The sequence below is a fragment of the Podarcis tiliguerta genome (assembly GCF_965153285.1).
Source record: "Podarcis tiliguerta genome assembly, chromosome: 4".
Classification (NCBI taxonomy): domain Eukaryota; kingdom Metazoa; phylum Chordata; class Lepidosauria; order Squamata; family Lacertidae; genus Podarcis; species Podarcis tiliguerta.
In genome coordinates this window covers 9,847,483-9,864,737 of record NC_139537.1, presented here as the reverse complement: position 1 = coordinate 9,864,737, position 17,255 = coordinate 9,847,483, and the positions used below count along the sequence as shown (strand labels likewise).

Genomic DNA, 17,255 nt, shown 5'->3' with positions numbered 1-17,255 from the left:
TTCTTTTCCCACCCAATAGCGTGTTTTTCTCGCGGTTCTGCCACAACAATGGATTTATTGCATGAGAACACACTTTCCGTACGTGAAGTGTTCTTACTTGTTATCGCAAGCAACAGGCTGCTGTAGCTCACAGTTAAGAGTTTATTTGCTCACCGCTAAGGGTAGGAATGGCTTATTGGTCCTTAGTAGCCTTTTTTTTTTTTTTAGGAAAAAAGCATTTTTCGAAAGTGAATATTGTGTTATTTTATTATTTTAAAATTATTTTACTGAATTGTTTTATTAAATTGTTTTATTTTTAAAGGCAAATTGCCCGTCTTGAACAGCTATCCCATAAACTTGATACAGAGCTTGCATTACTGTTGTTGTTTTTTAAAAAGCATGATTTTATTTCTTATACAAATCTTGAGGCACATGGTCGCTCAGTGCCGCACGTACATGCAAATATCTGGCTCATTTAAACCTGTATGGAACCTTGATTCTCAACAATGGTGGAGAATACATTTATTTTTCACCAGTCCATATTATTTGTAAAGCGAATTTTTGTATGAGTTAGTATTTTATTATCCCTTTGGAGCAACCCTGTATCTTTCTAGTTTGTCCTTCCAGGCTATGATGCTTTACAGCTTACAATGTTGGTTCTTTTCTTGCTTTTTGTTATCTCTGAGCGTTGCTGTTGTTGTTAACAAACCAACATTTATTTATTTTTTAAAAAGCAAACCAATAACAACCCAAGTGAACAAGCAGCAGTGCAACTGGGAAACGGAGAAAAACATCGACTCCTCCATTTATGTTTGGTTTTTTTATGATCACTGATCCCAAAAGTCAGATCAAAAGCCCTTGATCGGTGGTTTGGCTCACTCCAACCTCTCACTCGCCCACTCTTAACATACTTAAACAAATTGCAAGTTGGATCAAGCGAGACGGAGATTGTTACCTGGGGATAACTTACGTTAGCTAGCCCGTGGTACAGATTTGTTTTGCAACTCAGGGAACTTTGCCCTGTGATAATATGTGTGGTTGAACTTGCCACAGTGGTATTTTGGGGTCGAAGGGTGGGGGGAGGAAATTGGATTCTGCTATGGGGCAACCCCAGTGCAAACAAGCCACCGCTTTCTCTGCCGCCTTCGTTTGAAGCTTGTCTGAGCCAGCTGCCGGGCTGTGTTAAATTTCATTATTGATAGGACTCTTAACGTTGATCTGTCCCATTCCCTCAGATTTATTCTCCTCCCGACTCCCTGTGCTGGATTTTTGCTCCTGTTCTCTGGAGGGGAGACGGTCATTAATTCCGCAGTGTCAGCTGCTTAATCAGCCCTCCCAGACTTGGGTCCATTTGTAACAATTTGCCAGGCCTTGTTTTTGCAGAAGAAAAAAGCGCCTCTCTTCCTTTCGGTCCGTTCTCCCCCGTCTTCACACTGTTCTTCATTTTTTTAATAGAGGGTTTTTATGACCAAAGCTTGTTTGGAGGAGGAAGACAAGCAGGTTAGAATGAAGCGTTCTTAAAAGCTTCCTCTGTACAGATAAAAATCTAAATTGGTCTCGCTCACACCTTCCTAGCTTGAATGAAGCAGTCCCCATTTTGGGAGCATCTTTTTGCCTCAGTTCCACACACGCACATCCTCAGGCTGTTTTAATCCCGAGAAGCTTCGTTCAGTCTTAGTTGTAGCTCCGAAAATTCCAGTCTTAAGGACAGAAGACGAATGCACATCTCCCCCGCTGTGCACAACTCGTCTCCTCCACACCCTTCCTCCTTTCCTTTGTGGTAAATTTACTTCCACACTGATTTTTTTCCCCAGCTCCTGTTGTTACCCTTCAGACCTGGCTCCGCGCCAGTCATTTCTGTGGTCGGCATTCTTCTCTCTCAATGCTCCCCGCTTTGCTTTTTCATCTCGCGCCAGTTGTGGGCCTTTCTTGGCCCGCTTTTCTTAGCCGTTGTGGGTCTCATGGCTGAAAAGGGTTGCCGTGTCTAGCTGGCCCCCACTTCAACTCTCCTTTTCTCAGGTCAAGTCCTGCTTATGTGGAGATGCCTCTGAAATCGCACTCTGTGGACACCCGGAGTCCTGTGTGCAGTTGTGGATGCCGCAATTTTAAGAAGGGTGTTTACAAGCTGGTACATGTGCATAGAAGGGCAACCAAGAATGAGGCTGGGACAACCCAGCCAGATGGACGGGAAAAATATAATAAAAATATATTTATTGTTATAAGATGGTCAAGGGTCTGGAAACCAAGCCTGATGAGGAATGGTTGAAGGAGCTGGGTATGTTTAGCCTGGAAAAGAAGAGACTGAGAGGAAATACGATTCGTTGTTGTTTAGTCGTTTAGTCGTGTCCGACTCTTTGTGACCCCCTGGACCAGAGCACGCCAGGCACTCCTGTCTTCCACTGCCTCCCGCAGTTTGGTCAAACCCATGCTGGTAGCTTCAAGAACACTGTCCAACCATCTCGTCCTCTCGCCCCCTTCTCCTTGTGCCGTCCATCTTTCCCAACATCAGGGTCTTTTCCAGGGAGTCTTCTCTTCTCATGAGGTGGCCAAAGTATTGGAGCCTCAGCTTCAGGATCTGTCCTCCCAGTGAGCACTCAGGGCTGATTTCCTTCAGAATGGATCAGTTTGATCTTCTTGCAGTCCATGGGACTCTCAAGAGTCTCCTCCAGCACCAGAATTCAAAAGCATCAATTCTTCGGCGATCAGCCTTCTTTATGGTCCAGCTCTCACTTCCGTACATCACTACTGGAAAAACCATAGCCAGCCATACCCAGCCAGATAGGTGGGAGTAATATAATAAAATTATATTTATCGTTATAAGATGGTCATGGATCTGGAAACCAAGCCTGATGAGGAATGGTTGAAGGAGCTGGAAAAGAAGAGACTGAGAGGAGATACAATAGCTGTAGTCAAATATCTCAAGGGTTGTCACATGGAAGATGGAGCAAGCTTGTTTTATCCTTCTCTAGAAGGTAGGACTTCCAAGTTACAAGAAAGGAGATTCTGACTAAACATCAGGAAGAACTTTCTGACACTAAGAACCATTCAACAGTGGAATGGACTCCCTCAGGAGGTTTTGGACTCTCCTTCATTGGTGGTTTTTAAGCAGAGATTGGATGGCCATCTGCCATGAATGCTTTAGCTGAGATTCATGCATTGCAGGGGGTTGGACTAGATGACCCTCGGGTCCCTTCCAACTACAATTCTACAATTCTATGATAAGAGGAGCCCTGCTCAGGCCAAAAGCCCATCTAGCCCAGCATCCTGTTTTCACAGCGACCGGCAGGACCTTCGCTTTCTAGACCCTATTGGTTCCCTCTCATTTGCTACGGTTTTCTTTCCAGTTCCTCAGGATTTCCACTCTTAATTCTCCACCTTCCTCCTTTGCCCTCAAACCAAGCTCCACCCACAATTCTGCCACTTGAATCCATAGAGTTGTGTGCCGTGTTAGTGCTACTCAGAGTAGAGCCATTGAAATGAATGGCCATGCCTAACCTGGGTCCATTGATTATGACGAGTCTGCTCTGAATACATCCATGGCTTCTCCCAATCCCACTCCTTTCGGCCTCCAGTTTCAACCCAAATCTGCCCAATTTCTTCCGCTTTTGCGGCATTCATCAATAACCTCTCAGTTAACCCTTCCCTTCCCCCAGCTCCCAGAAGGACAGAGCTGCAGCAGTCAACAAATTTGTTAGGGTATAAGCTTTGTACCTAACGTAGCGTCCACATTGTCAAATACGTGAAGTAGCCAATCCTTAATTGAAAATGCCAAGGTTGCAAAATCAGTGAGGTCAGGGGGAAATGAAATGAGAAAAGTTCCGGGAATTGACAACTCCATTAGAGCCCGAATGTATGCTTGTGTTATCCCCTATCGCTGATGTTCTGAAGGGTCACTGTGTTTGTTTTGCATACATTCAAGGTCTAATTGAATTGTCTCTCCGTCCTTTGAGCATCACATTTTTCTCTTTCCTCACTGCTTACAGTCTCCTCTCTGTGAATATATGCATGCAAGTAGAACATCATCCATCTGATGAAATGGATGTTATTCTACCAAAGCTTGTACCGTAATACTTTTTTTTTTTTTTTTAGTCTCTACTATGCCTCAAGATTTTTTCTTCTTTTGCTCTCTTCCATTAGTTTTAATATTATTATGATGATTCTCATTTGCTTTGCCTTTTTCCTTCTCTTGGCAATGTCCTCTTCCCTTAATTTTAAAAACGAAAGTGCTGATTTAGTGGAGTAGAATCCCCCCCCCAAAAAAACTTAAATGGTACAAAGGGCCCATGTTTAAAATGAAACCCCCATGCAGTTCTAATATTTTCAACTAGCTGCTGCTTCTACCTTGTTCTGAGTGAGTCGCGTGACGTTAGTCGTGTATGTAATGAATGAAATGGAGGTCGTTAAGCTCGACGTTATGATGCAACCAGAAAAACTGTAGTTAATATCGCAACCGGTCAGATTTGACCATGTGGTCATATCAGCAAGGGCAGTCTGAAGTGAGGACGAGAGAGACCAATTTTGCAAATGAGCAAATGCAGAATACCAAATGGTCACTGGACATGGGAGGCATTTTTCAGCGCTATCAAAAATGTCTATGAGAAATGGTGGGGTGTTTTCAGCTCAGTCTGAATTATAATACAGCCATGAGAAGGGATGGTTTGAGAGTCCATGATGCTGTTTTGTGATTCAAACTAAGCTGGACTTGGACAAGAGATGGGTAGTTTCATGTAAGCTACGGGTATCTCCCCATTTATGCAGTGTTGTGTCCCGGGGGGCCCTGCGCATAACTGAAATCGCATAGAGGGGAGCACCATCTAAAAACCCTCCAAACTCCCATTTCTTCCTGCTCTCCAGCTCCCTTATTCTCCCGGTCTCTCCCCAGTCCAGACCCAAATATCTGGAGTTGAAGCTCTGAGCCGGCTAGAGGTTGGATATGCAGGAAAGTGGTACTTGCTGCTGCGCTACCCTGAATGTCAGCTGTTAGGCGGGGAAGCTAAGCAGCCGAAACAAAGCCCTGCTGTGCTTCTGGCCTATTTGGGGCTTCCTCTGCCCTCACTGACATCCTCTTCGGGCTCTGGGGAGGGCTTCCTCGTGAGCCCCAAGGACTCTCCAGCTCTCCCCCGCCATTTCCAATTAAATTATTTTGTCACTTCCAGGTGCCGTACATATAAGCAGTTGCACGCAAGTCGGTCATGTGTTAGTAAGGGGTGGGACGCCTGCACTCGTGAGTTTCCTGTAGGAAGAGCAGGGCATAAATGTAATAAATATATCACCTTGATAAATGGGATGAGGTGGACTCGCCGAATGTGTTCTGGTAGATATATTGGGGGCAGCTGGGGAATGAGCTGGAGGTGGCTGAATTAAGCATCGGGACCATGCTTCATCAATTAAGTGCCCTCCCCTAATAACAGGTTGGTTAATGAGGCGGTTTGCATAAAGTTATACTGACCATAACAGACCAGCCCTATCCTTTATCAATTACAACGCAAGGTGGGAGGCTCTCTGTAAAAACCTGCTTGCCCTGGTTTCTCTAATTACAGCGAATGCCCCGGTGGGAAGATTCCTCTTTAATATACACAAATTAAAACTCCATTTAGAGGTGTGCTGGGACCGAGTGGTAATTGACTTTGATCGTGGAGAAACATGCCGCAATATAGATTAGGAAGTAATATGGTTCCCGTCGTAAAAGGATCTAGATGGAAAAATATTATTTTACTAGGAAAGGCCCTTGTAGGATGCATAATACAAAATTTACTGGCGCCGACGGGGCTTGCGGTGAACCGTTCTGGTACAGTAAGATGGGCAAATGCTAGCATGCGGTGATAATGCCGCATCTTTCAGGTTCCTGGTTTGCTGGTGCTTTTTTAGTACAGGCCAAGGAAAGTAACTCTGTTATTCATGTAAGACTTTCAGCCTACTTTTCTGAGCTGGCTGACACATTAGACATCTTGAACAGGACACCATAGATCTGGTGGAAGTTCAAGAGGCAACAAAAAATGATCAGCCAGTGTGGTGTAGTGGTTGAGAGTGGTAGACTCATAATCTGGAGAACCAGGTTCGCGTCTCCGCTCCTCCACCTGCAGCTGCTGGGTGACCTTGGGCCAGTCACACTTCCTTGAAGTCTCTCAACCCCACTCACCTCACAGAGTGTTTGTTGTGGGGGAGGAAGGGAAAGGAGAATGTTAGCCGCTTTGAGACTCCTTAAAGGGAGTGAAAGGCGGGATATCAAATCCAAACTCTTCTTCCTCTTCTTCTTCATCAAGGCCTGAGCATCTTCGTTATCAAGAAAGGCTAGAACAGAGGTGAGGCATGGATTCTGATGTTGTTGTTGTTGATGATGATGATGATGAAGACAGTAGTTGTGCCCTGTCTATCCGGCTCGGTTGCCCCAGCCACTCTGGGTCACCCAGTGAGTTTCATGGCTGAATGGGGATTCGAACCCAGGTCTCCCAGGTCCAGCACTCTGTAACCACTCTGACAGAACAGATGGTGAACAGACGGTGCAAGGCAAATGCCCCTTCTGGACATTATTCCCCTTATCCACCAGCAAAAAAAATAAAAGCAGGTTAACTTACCTGTAGTAACCTACCTGCTTTGCTGGCTGGGGCTGATGCTCTAACTAGTGAAGGAGTGCTGACTTCCTCCAGCCAACGGGCTCTGTAAAGTATAAGGGATTTTTTAAAATGAGATGTTGGTTACAGACAGAGAGAGAAAGAGACACACACAGAGAGAGAGACCTTATTTAAGAAAATTGCATTCACTGGAAGATTTGCCTCAATTAAAGTTCAGTGGCTCAGGATTGAAGACTAAAATGTTGGCCTGGAGGACTTTGCCGCCCGCCCCCCTCCGAATATTAAACAAGGAGTGGCACCATCAGGGAGACTTTTTTCCTGGATCCCTCTTTCAGCACCAACTTAGAAATCAATTACTGTCTCCAGCCTCTGGGCTTTTACTCAGGCCTTAATTTAAAACGCTGTAATTGATCACTTTGGTTATTTATTGCATTTCCTTTGCCCAGCTCTAGCAAGTCAACAAGCTAATAAAAGGCCAGCAACGTGTGAGGTTCCTTGTTTTTTTGCTTCTCTTTCTCTCTCTTTCTTTTACCCCGCACCCCACCCCTCCTTCTGTTATTTTTTTTTCCTGCTGACTTCGGTGGATTTCTCCTTCCCCATCCACCCCACCCCAAAAAGAAGCCTCTTACGCCTCACTAAGCATGTCTTGGTCTTTACTTCTCTCAGTGATCTATCAAAATCAGTGGCTTGTCTCGGCTAACTCCCTCACTCCATCAACCTGTCCTGAGAGGAGTCCATTTTGTTGGCCACCTTCCTCTTCCCTCATCACCACAAACACACACACACACATGAAAGCCTTTTCATTCCTTTCCTTCAGGTTCCCTTCCACTCCCTTCTTTGCTCTGTACAAACTTTCTGCCTGCTTTCTTCAATTCTTTCATAAGTCACTGTTGACAATACAGAGGGCTGCTTAGTCCCTTAAGCTAAGGTTACCAGATATTTTTCAATGAATCCGGGGACACTTTTCAACTTCCTACTAAATAGATGGATTCTGTCAGGCGACAGATTTGTAAATCTGGGGACTGTCCCCGGGAAACGGGGACGTCTGGTAACCTTACCTTAAGCCCCATTTTGCACAAATTGATAGCAGCGGGTAGCAGGGGGGAAAGCAACAAACCTGTCAGGATGCTAATTAAAATGTTGGTCCATGCCAGCCAATTTTCATCTGGGCATAATGTGTTGCTTTTGGGGTGCAATCATACCTGTCAACCTTCCCTTTTTTTGGCGGGAAATTCCCTTATTCCAGTGCCGTTTCCCGCTGCTTCCCGCTGCTATCCCAGATTGTTAGATACCCCATAGACTATCCCCAGGACAGGTGAGGCTGCTGATCCCTTATTTTCAAATCTGAAAGTTGACAGCTATGGGTGCAATGTTCCTGCACCCTTTATTCGCGTCTTCTGTTTTTTTGTGGCACTGCACTCCTAGAACAATATGTCGTTCGGTGACATAAAAACCTGGAACAATGCGCTGCATAGCAATATGAATCATGGAGGTTATACAATTTTGTTGTTGTTGTTGTTTAGTTGTTTAGTCATGTCTGACTCTTTGTGACCAGAGCACGCCAGGCACTCCTGTCTTCCACTGCCTCCTGCAGTTTGGTCAAACTCATGCTGGTAGCTTCGAGAACACTGTCCCACCATCTCGTCCTCTGTCGTCCCCTTCTCCTTGTGCCCTCCATCTTTCCCAACATCAGGGTCTTTTCCAGGGAGTCTTCTCTTCTCATGAGGTGGCCAAAGTATTGGAGCCTCAGCTTCAGGATCTGTCCTTCCAGTGAGCACTCAGGGCTGATTTCCTTCAGAATGGAGAGGTTTGATCTTCTTGCAGTCCATGGGACTCTCAAGAGTCTCCTCCAGCACCATAATTCAAAAGCATCAGTTCTTCGGTGATCAGCCTTCTTTATGGTCCAGCTCTCACTTCCATACATCACTACTGGGAAAACCATAGCTTTAACTATACAGACCTTTGTTGGCAAGGCTGTCTTCCCATGAAAGAAGGAGCAAACTTGCTCTGGAGGGTAGGACCCAAAACAAGGGATTCAGATTATAAAAAGGAGATCCCGGCTAAACACCTGGAAGAGCTTTCTGATGGTTAAAGTTGTCCATCCATGGAATTGGCTCCCTCAAAAGGTGGTGGACTCTCCTTTCTTGGAGGTTTATAAGCAGAGATTGGAAGGCCACTTGTCAAAGATTATTTAGCTCTGATTCCTGCATTGCATAGAATTGGGGGGTGTCTTCCAGTTCTATGTTTCTATGGAGAAACAGAGAGAAAATAGCATTACCACCATACAACCCTACCCTAGACTTTGAAATAGAGGATGCGGGTGGCGCTGTGGTCTAAACGACTGAGCCTCTTAGGCTTGCTAATCAGAAGGTCAGCAGTTTGAATCCCCGCAATGGGTGAGCACCCATTGCTCTGTACCAGCTCCTGCCAACCTAGCAGTTTGAAAGCATGCCAGTGCAAGTACATAAATAGGTACCACTGCAGCGGAAAGGTAAACAGCGTTTCGTGCCCTCTGGCTTCTGTCATGGTGTCCCGTTGTGCTAGAAGCGGTTTAGTCCTGCTGGCCGCATGACCCAGAAAGCTGTCTGTGGACAAACGCCGGCTCCCTCGGCCTGAAAGCGAGATGAGCGCTGCAACTCCAGAGTCACCTTTGACTGGACCTAACTGTCCAGGGGTCCTTTAGCTTTTTTTTACCTAGACTTTGAAATGTATATTTTGTGATCAAATACCTGTTTGAATACAAATTTCCATGTTCATTTATTTAAAAACTAAACCGTAGATTAAACCAGTTATAGGACTGAGTGGACCTCTGAGTGAATGAACATGCAGAATTGATATCGGCCAAAATACCAGATTTGTCTGAAAAACTGAATCCTTGTCCCAAATTTCAATAGAACGGGAGGTAGCCATAGGGAAGCGAAAGAGGCTAAGAGAACCAGAGAGCAAGGGACCTTAAAGTACAACAAGTGACTGTGTGAGAATCTGGTATCATTAAAAGCTAATGAGCCTGGCCTCAAAATGAAATGCAAGAACTTAATTACTAAGGGGAAAGATGACCAGCAATGGCGTTTCATCAGCAGTAACCAGAGGCACAACTTATTAACTCAACCCCGTAAAGGACTTAATATGGTGGGTTGTGTACATTGCAATGATATTCGCATCCACGCAGCGTCTCTCTCTCCCCCCCCCCTCATGAGTTTGCAGTTGCGGCACTCCACATAAATATAAATACAGTTTGAACCGCGCTTAACTTCTACTTTTAATACCTTTGGTGTGTCAGCTGCCGAAAAGGAGCTTTAAGAGAAAACGAAATAATAAAACACTTTCAATTAACTGTGAGTGGCGTAGCTAAAACACAACAAAAGTGTGCGCATTCAGAGGTGTTAAGTGCTGTAGGAAATGGCTCTTTTTAACCGGCGCTCTTTGAGTGGGTGGGAAGCCTTCAATGTGGCTGAAAATGCATTGAATGTTGCATGAGATGAGAAATATTGTTAAGAAGGTGTTTGTGCTTTGAGGCCCTTTCTTTCCATCTTGCTGAGTAGACCGGCAGCTGAGGAAACGTCCCTGAATGGTCCAGACTGAACTTTCCGGAACCCTGAATCCTCTCTTCCTAATACTTCCATTTTGCTTTTAAGAGCTCTTAGTGCTTCGAAGTATATATTTCCTCTCTCTCTCTCTTTATTATAAAAAGTCTTTCTCCCACAGTTCTTTCACTTATTTTATGCTACACAGAGGAAGATATAGGTTAGACATTAAGAGCTGCCAAACAGTAAAAGCAGTTCAGTGATGGAATCAGAGTTTTGGAGAAATCTTGCACTGGCCTGCCTTTGAAAGCTTTTTGTGTGAGATAAGTTTTGAAAACTTCCTGGTGACCCGACTCTTTCCCACAGCTCAGATAAATTTTGTTCTGTATAGTAACCCTTGAGGACTATCCAAAAGATTAATTGCAGTTTTTGTAACAAACACCCCTTGTTTACATGGCAAAACGAGAGGTGTGTACATAGCCAGCTTACTTAGACCTGGTTTATGCTTTGAAATGGGACAACTGCCTTTGATCTATTCCTATTTATTTATTTATTCTTAAATAAAACCAAATAATAGCTACTTAGGAAGCTTTCCTGTATCTGCGTGAGACGTCTGAATTGATACCAGTCGTTGATGGAGCAAGCCATGGTTTCGATGTGAGTTTGCAAACCACAGCTAGTACCTACCTATAGTTTGGCATATTATCTAAATCAACAAACCATAGTCACAGTGCTTATTTTCATTGCTGGAGGCTCTATTAAGAATGGGAAAGGTCAAATTCTGGAGCTGAGAGCTCAGAGAACACACTGAAGGAGATAAGCAGCTCTTAACCATGGTTTACCTGGCTTCTGAATGATGAATTGGACGAACCATGGCTTGGCATGGTATCTGATCCATTGAGAGATTTGGGGATTTTTTAATTAGATGTTGAGAACTGGGCCAAAACAAACAAGATGAACTTTAACAGGGACAAATGTAAAGTATTGCACTTGGGCAAAAAAAATGAGAGGCACAAATACAAGATGGGTGACACCTGGCTTGAGAGCAGTACATGTGAAAAGGATCTAGGAGTCTTGGTTGACCACAAACTTGACATGAGCCAACAGTGTGACGCGGCAGCTAAAAAAGCCAATGCAATTCTGGGCTGCATCAATAGGAGTATAGCATCTAGATCAAGGGAAGTAATAGTGCCCCTGTATTCTGCTCTGGTCAGACCTCACCTGGAGTACTGGGTCCAGTTCTGGGCACCACAGTTCAAGAAGGACAGTGACAAACTGGAACGTGTCCAGAGGAGGGCAACCAAAATGGTCAAAGGCCTGGAAACGATGCCTTATGAGGAACGGCTAAGGGAGCTGGGCATGTTTAGCCTGGAGAAGAGGAGGTTAAGGGGTGATATGATAGCCATGTTCAAATATATAAAAGGATGTCACATAGAGGAGGGAGAAAGGTTGTTTTCTGCTGCTCCAGAGAAGCGGACACGGAGCAATGGATCCAAACTACAAGAAAGAAGATTCCACCTGAACATTAGGAAGAACTTCCTGACAGTAAGAGCTGTTCGACAGTGGAATTTGCTGCCAAGGAGTGTGGTGGAGTCTCCTTCTTTGGAGGTCTTTAAGCAGAGGCTTGACAACCATATGTCAGGAGTGCTCTGATGGTGTTTCCTGCTTTGCAGGGGTTTGGACTCGATGGACCTTGTGGTCTATTCCAACTCTATGATTCTATTCTATTCTATTCTATTCTATTCTATTCTATTCTATTCTATTCTATATGATGTGAACCATATCTAGTACCTGCCTATAGTTTGGCACGATAGCTACATCGACAAATCATAGTTACAGTGCTTGTTTTCATTGCTTCTAAATGATGAGTTGGACAAACCATGGTTTGGCGTGGCGTCTGATCCATTGAGAGATTTGGGAATTTGTTATTAGAGACTACTCGCCCAGTTCCAAGCTTGTTTTTCTTTGTTAGGAGAGTTCAGGAACCTCGGATTCCGCTTTGTGCGACAAGTTTGCAGCTTTGACCTTCTCCCCTGTGCTCAGCGCTAAGCTGCCTCCTGGAACGCTTGACAAATTCTGGCATGGTTTTATAAACAAAACGGCAATGTTGGGGAGCCGTTCTCTTTCCGTTTTTCTGCTCTTAATTACGTTGAGTGGACTTGATGCTAATACCACTGGACACACTCCTGGAGGATGTGCCGTGCACTTTTGTGGGGTGGGTACATGTGCCCCCTTAATCGAGAGAGTGGGGAACAGCGAATCTGAGAACTGCAGAAAGCCCAAAGGGAAATTTGGATTGTGATTAAATATGAAATGTTTATGTTGGGGAGGAGAGAGAAAGGAAACAGGAAGCTGTTTTGGCTTTCCTCTTTGCTTTCAGGAGGCGATGGCTAATCATATAAACATGCCCTGTTCTATATACCATGCCAGTGCACTGCTCTGTTATTACTGTTTTTGAAAAAATGGAGCCACCACATTCCTTGGATTTTAGGTGCTCCCTTCTCTGTGGAGTTGATTCTTCCACTGCTTTGACTTTTCGTGATGCACATAGACAAGCAAACAGTGCATTCTAGCATCAAGCAAATCCCATAGATGTTTCTGCCTCGCTTTTCCAACCTACCCAATGCAGCCCTTGACCTGATTAGGAGAACACTGGTGTTGCATCAAGGCATAAGATCCGCTCTGTTCTCTTTCACTCTCCCTGCATACAGTGGAAAGAGAAACAAAAGGAGAAAAAGTTCCTGCGCCATTGGATGCCAGCCTCCTTTGCGGATTGGTTTTGCGCAGCGTTCTCCATTCAGAGAAAGCTTCACCTCAAAGAAATCAGTTTGCCTTTGATTTGGATTGAGCCCCAATTCTTTCCCCTGTGGAATTACCGTATTTTTCGCCCCATAGGACGCACCGGCCCATAGGACGCACCATGTTTTTGGGGGGGGGAAATAAAGAAAAAAAATTTTATTTCCCCCTCAGGCGCTGGTGGGGCCAGGAGCGGGGAGAAGCGCTTTTCTCCCCACCGCCAGCCTTCACATCAGGTCCGGGGACAGGGGGAAGACTCGCTGCGCCTCCCCACTGTCCCGGGAGCTTGTGGGGCAGGCAGCGGGGAGAAGCGCTTTTCTCCCCGCCGCCAGCCTTCACATCAGGTCCGGGGACAGGGGGAAGACGCGCCGCACCTCCCCCCTGTCCCCGGAGCATGCGGGGCAGGCAGCGGGGAGAAGCGCTCTTCTCCCCACCGCCAGCCTTCACATCAGGTCCGGGGACAGCGGGAAGACGCGCCGCGCCTCCCAGCTGTCCCCGGAGCTTGCGGGCAGGCAGCGGGGAGAAGCGCTCTTCTCCCCACCGCCTGCATGCAGAACAGGTCCGGGGACAGCGGGAAGACGCGCCGCGCCTCCCCCCTGTCCCCGGAGCATGCGGGGCAGGCAGCGGGGAGAAGCGCTCTTCTCCCCACCGCCTGCATGCAGAACAGGTCCGGGGACAGGGGGAAGACGCGACGCGCCTCCCCCCTGTCCCCGGAGCTTGTGGGGCAGGCAGCGGGGAGAAGCGCTCTTCTCCCCACCGCCTGCATGCAGAACAGGTCCGGGGACAGGGGGAAGACGCGCCGCGCCTCCCCCCTGTCCCCGGAGCTTGCGGGGCAGGCAGCGGGGAGAAGCGCTCTTCTCCCCACCGCCTGCATGCAGAACAGGTCCGGGGACAGGGGGAAGACGCGCCGCGCCTCCCCCCTGTCCCCGGAGCTTGCGGGGCAGGCAGCGGGGAGAAGCGCTCTTCTCCCCGCCGCCAGCCTTCACGTCAGGTCCGGGGACAGGGGGAAGACGCGCCGCGCCTCCCCCCTGTCCCCGGAGCTTGCGGGGCAGGCAGCGGGGAGAAGCGCTCTTCTCCCCGCCGCCAGCCTTCACGTCAGGTCCGGGGACAGGGGGAAGACGCGCCGCGCCTCCCCCCTGTCCCCGGAGCTTGCGGGGCAGGCAGCGGGGAGAAGCGCTCTTCTCCCCGCCGCCAGCCTTCACGTCAGGTCCGGGGACAGGGGGAAGACGCGCCGCGGCTCCTCGCTGTCCCCGGAGCTTGAGGGGCTGGCGGCGGGGAGAAGCACGCATCTCCCCGCCGTCAGCCTCTAAACCACATAGGGAGACAGCGGGATGGCGGCGTTCCGCCTCCCTGCTGTCCCCCGACCTTGTGGGGCTGGCGCTGCGGCTCTCCTGAAGCCTGGAGAGCGAGAGGGGTTGGTGCGCACCGACCCCTCTTGCTCTCCAGGCTTCAGCGAAAGCCTGCATTCGCCCCATAAGACGCACACACATTTCCCCTTCATTTTTGGAGGGGAAAAAGTGCGTCCTATAGGGCGAAAAATACGGTACATCTCTACCCAACTTTTCAGCTCCCAGCTTCAACCAGGTTGTTGCAACATGGTCCCAATCTGAGCTGGTAGATCTTCCTTGTCATACATTCCTAGGTTGTTTAAAAATGTCTGCCCCCTCAGCTGTGTTCTGAAACTGGAAGCAATTCCAAATGGGGTGAAAGATGTCCACAGGTCGAGTTTGAGGCCTTTGCACAAGATAATCAGTAGATAATCACCCCTGTCTAACACCCACAGATTTTCAATTCCATGCCCTACATCCATGTTTATCTCAGAAAACATTGAGGGTTTGGGAACACGTATTTGCCAAGATAAAAATGTTCTGATCTCACACCCAGACTCTGAAAAAATTCAAGACAAAACGGCCTCTCTTATTGAACCTTTGAAGGGTACTTAGCTCAGATTTCCATGTATTTCAAGGGATCTGTGGAGCTGGGAACAGTCACTGATAATACCTGCATGTGCTTGGATGTGGCCAATGGATGCTATACTCAAGAATCCACAGTCACCAGCTCTCCAAAGTTGTGGGTGGGATATGGATGGAGAACGTGTAGCCTTCCAGGTGTTGCTAGACTCCAACACCCAACCACCCCAGCCAGCCATGTCCAGTGGCATGGGATGATGGGAGTTGCAGCCAAGCAACCTCTAGAGGACCAGGGGCTCTCCATCCCTACTAGGCCCAAGCCCTTGTGATCTTCGTAGGCCCAAAGCAGTGCAGAAGCCAGTGCTGATGTTGAAGCCCTGGGGGTCGAATTGATAGGAGCAGTGAACTTGGGTGCAGTCTTTGTATTTCCTCGGCAGAGAAACAAACCCCCCACAAAAAGATGACTTTTCTCGTTGCTCACCACAGCCATGCACCTGTTTGGCCTAAACTGGCACCTGCAGCCGATGGAAGGGCAGATGTTTGAGATGACGGAAGACACGGCCAGCAGTTGGCCAGTGCCAACGGACGTCTCCTTATATTCCTCAGGGGGCACGGGGTTAGAGGTACCTGACAGGAAAGGCAAAGGAGCCGGCGAAGGTACGGTTGGTGTGTTGTCCTTGTTGTCAGTCCTCTGTCTGCCTCTGAATTCCAGACATCCATCCTCATAACTCCATAACCTTCTCCTCCTAGAATCAGTAGTTGCCCATCTATGTTTCCATCTGTCCCTCGCTCAGGATGGCCTACAAGTCCTGAAGTGTGCATTGCCGCATGGTGATTTATCCAGAGCCATTCATAAAAGGAACTGGGAAGAATCCATATGCATTGTGGGGACACAACATTTCTTCACCAAAATCCTCCTGTCTTCCATTTCCTCTCACCAGAAATGTTTTGCTGATCTCAAATGTTGTTTCAACGCTCCTTCTTTTTACAGGGCTACTGAATGCTGATAAAAACCCTTGCTTTATTCAGCTTGTTGGCAAACTTGGCACGGGGTTGATGCCGCAGGGTGCCGTGCCTTAAAATGAATTAAGAATCGCTGGAACCACAGGCATCAATTGGCAGTCCTCAAACCACTGATTGAATAAGCCCATTTTGGAAGTCAGTAGGGTAATTAGTGAACCGCCCTGAGATCTAGGGATGAAGGGCAGTGTACAAATTTATTTAATAGTAATAGCTAGAATCAAATTCTCAACATTTCTCAACTTTGACCTGAGTAACACCAGTCCAATTTTCCTATCAAAATGGAGATGATGATGATGAAATTTGGGTGTCCCTATTCTTCAGTCGTGTGACCCGAAGCCAAGATATCCTACTGGATCCCTACATATTCACTTAAATTTAATATTCAGAATTAAACGTTAGAATGTCAGGAATCAAAATTTGATATTAGCACTTCAGCTGGTAATTTTGGATACTAAAAAAAAAAAACCCAGTTCACAATATCTACACCGTTTCTCCCACCTAACTTTTCTCAAAACGAAAATCCACAAGTTACAAAATTCAGATTCCCTTCTCCTTCAGTCAGTGAACTTATCCCCAGCATAGTTAACTTTATCATTGCAATTTATCACCCTTGTCCTAAATATTTTATTGAGAAGCAAAAAAGCAAAAAACTTCTAAGTGAGCATGCTTAGGGATGCCAGTTTAATATCTGGAAATGGTCCATTTCTCTTCTCAATTGTCCTATAGAGGGTCCATGTCTTGTACGTGGTTTTCTGGCTTCTTGCAAGACGCCAAGAGGAATTAGTACTTACAGGAGTTAGTAAGCTGCAGCTGTTCAGGCCTATGCAAGACCAGCCTTTGCTCGGGGGGGGGGGGGACATTTGACAGCTTGACAACCTATGAGATAACATCTAATGAGGAATCCATAGCAGAAATACCTGCAAAAGGTGAAGTTCTGACTCTTTCTAAAGAGCAATCATTAACCACTTCAGTGGTGAGTCAGAATTTGGCTCCAGGTATGGAATGGGCTGGTTTTTCATCCTTTCAGAAAATGAAAGGTGCCGTGCTGAGTGAACCAATGTGTCCCAAGCCAAATTTGAGTTAATTCAAACTTTCCCACTTGTGATTCATCTTCCAAGCCCCGAGTTGCCTTTCTTTTTCAGCCATGGACATTGCCCCTTCCAAGATCTGCTCTTGGTAATCACTGACATTCTAAGTCCAGTCTACCAAGTTTTTGGATGTTCTTAATGATGTGGTTTATGGGACGCGGGTGGCACTGTGGGTTAAACCACAGAGCCTAGGACTTGCTCATCAGAAGGTTGGCGGTTCAAATCCCAGCAACGGAGTGAGCTCCCGTTGCTCGGTCCCTGCTCCTGCCAACCTAGCAGTTCAAAAGCACGTCAAAGTGCAAGTAGATAAATAGGTACCACTCCAGTGGGAAGGTAAACTACGTTTCCGTGCACTGCTCTGGT

At 46.8% G+C, this 17,255-nt stretch overlaps 1 protein-coding gene across 14 annotated transcripts in view; it reads left to right on the top strand.

Annotated features, from left to right (window-relative positions):
* Positions 1-17,255, top strand: part of TENM4 (teneurin transmembrane protein 4) — a 636,641-nt gene that overhangs the window by 442,690 nt on the left and 176,696 nt on the right. For 12 of the 14 annotated variants that reach the window (XM_083435951.1, XM_083435958.1, XM_083435956.1 and 9 more), the window contains one exon: positions 15,268-15,438. The exons of the other annotated variants lie outside the window; for them this stretch is intronic. In XM_083435951.1, coding sequence (XP_083292077.1) covers positions 15,268-15,438 — 171 coding nt within the window. The remainder of the gene's footprint in view (positions 1-15,267; positions 15,439-17,255) is intronic. 14 annotated transcript variants of the gene reach the window in all.